Below are 2,131 nucleotides of genomic sequence, written 5' to 3' on the forward strand. Positions count from 1 at the left end.
ATGGGGACAAATATACCAGAATGTAGAAAATATATATCAGGATGGGGGACATGTTTACCAATAAGTGGCCCAGGGAAGGGGACATAACTACACAATGAAAGGGGAGCAACTCGTACGTCTTTATGGGATTTCAATATGTTCAGACTTTGAAATGTAGACGTGGATTACAGGGGGAAATCTGATTGCATTCCAGGCTAAAATCTCTGTCTAATATGATGCAATTTTTTCCAGAAAGATCAACTGCTGTGTCTGGAAGGGCTCAGCTGCAGTGTGTGGTAAGCATGCATTAGCGTGATGCCCCCTGTTGAAGAGAAGAGAAAACTGCAAAAGTAAGATTAAAATCAATTATTTACATAATAGGATTGGATTTGCACTTCGGAAAAAAAATTGGGTTTAGGGCTACAGTTTGGGCACTCGGCCTGTAAAAGGTTCGCCATGACTGCTATAGGTGGATTGTGTGTTATACTGGGGGCAGGACGGGGCCAGGACTGGATGTAGGGATCATGTGAAGCCGGGTAACAGCTCCGGAGATTTCTTACATGGGATCTTTCTGATGTTACATCGTCATCTTCTCCCCATTCAGGTCTCTACAATATCGAATCCTCTCAGATCTTCTATATAAGAGAATTCTCCTGACTGACCCATCAAGGATGGATAGGGACAGGGACAAGATGGCGGAGAGGATATTACACCTCACCCTAGAGATCCTCTTCCGGCTTACTGGAGAGGTGAGAGATTCTGATGACGTCACATTACATCATTCTTATCTATGGGAATAACAGATGGACAGAACTGGAGAGGTGAGGACTCTGGAAATGTCTGTAGTGAGATTTATTAATGTGTCTCTCCATAACCAGGATTACACAGTAGTGAAGAAGACCTCTAGTGATCGCTGTCAGACCCTGTGTCTGAGGGATGGGGAAGACCCCTGAGCCCAATCACGAGGCCTCCACCTCACCCCCTGATACATGAGGACATCAATGACCAGAAGATCCTAGAACTCACCTACAAGATGATTGAGCTGCTGACTGGAGAGGTGACACTGCTGGGAATGCTGGGACATTATACAGTAACGCTATGAAGGGATCGGGGGATGACGGTATCATTGTATGTGTCAGGTTCCTATAAGGTGTCAGGATGTCGCCGTCTATTTCTCCATGGAGGAGTGGGAGTATTTAGAAGGACACAAAGATCTGTACAAGGACGTCATGATGGAGGGTCCCCAGCCCCTCACATCACCAGGTAACAGACAGGACTAAATACACACGGCCTAATAATTATCTAGTATGTAAAGAATTAATTCAGTCCCTGTATGTGTCTCCTCCAGTTCTATCCAGTGAGAGGACAACACCAGAGAGATGTCCCCGTCCTCTTCTTCCACAGGATTGTAAACAAGAAGATCCAGATGTTCCTCAGGATTATCAGGTAGATGGAGAGAAGGTGTCATAATCTCTGAAGGAGATAATCCAGCTGGGTGCAATAACAGTGTTTCTTTATTCGTGCATGAACAGACAGTGCACAAGTAACGTTAATGTTAGTTGTGCACTGTCTGTTATTGCACCCAGCTGGATTATCTCCTTCAGTTTTTGTTCCACGGCTGGGACAGGGCCGTTTCCAGAGTCTGGGTAATGACAAGGTCAGGTGGCGGTGAGCTGAAATTTCAAGTCATGAAATCTCCCTGTGATGTGTAGACGGCTGTGAAGGTCTTGTGTTCAGTCTTGTGTTATCCCCCATTATTATACTCTGAATGAACACTTTATCTTTATTAGAAACATTTTCACACTCACATATGAAACCTATTACACACATGACCGTTGTAGTGCAGCGTATAATGAATGATCAGTTTTCAGAATATGCAGATTTAACAATCTGATTGTGTCACGCGTAGATTTTCGAAAAGCGAAAAAGCGAAAATGACCTCCGCTTTGTCATAGGACATCACGTTTTCTGACAATTTAAGTAACTATGTTAAATAAGACAATACCTCAAAATAAATTAAAATAGACTAAAATAGAATAGATAAAATAAATTTTTTATTACAAATGTTTCATGAAAATCATTTTTTTTTATCTGCAATGAGCTCACTAACACACACTAAAATCGGTCCTTTTTCCCTGTGAGGCTTCTCTTG

The 2,131-nt window shown here is 42.7% G+C and overlaps 1 protein-coding gene across 1 annotated transcript in view; it reads left to right on the forward strand.

The window, feature by feature from the left end:
• Positions 1–907: 907 nt before the first annotated feature.
• Positions 908–2,131, forward strand: part of LOC142310436 (uncharacterized) — a 38,919-nt gene continuing 37,695 nt past the window's right edge. Inside the window, exons 1-3 of the mRNA XM_075347962.1 lie at positions 908–1,036; positions 1,119–1,242; positions 1,328–1,425. Coding sequence (XP_075204077.1) covers positions 1,013–1,036; positions 1,119–1,242; positions 1,328–1,425 — 246 coding nt within the window. The 5' untranslated portion in view covers positions 908–1,012. The remainder of the gene's footprint in view (positions 1,037–1,118; positions 1,243–1,327; positions 1,426–2,131) is intronic.

The sequence above is a fragment of the Anomaloglossus baeobatrachus genome, chromosome 5, assembly GCF_048569485.1.
Source record: "Anomaloglossus baeobatrachus isolate aAnoBae1 chromosome 5, aAnoBae1.hap1, whole genome shotgun sequence".
In the NCBI taxonomy this organism is placed as follows: domain Eukaryota; kingdom Metazoa; phylum Chordata; class Amphibia; order Anura; family Aromobatidae; genus Anomaloglossus; species Anomaloglossus baeobatrachus.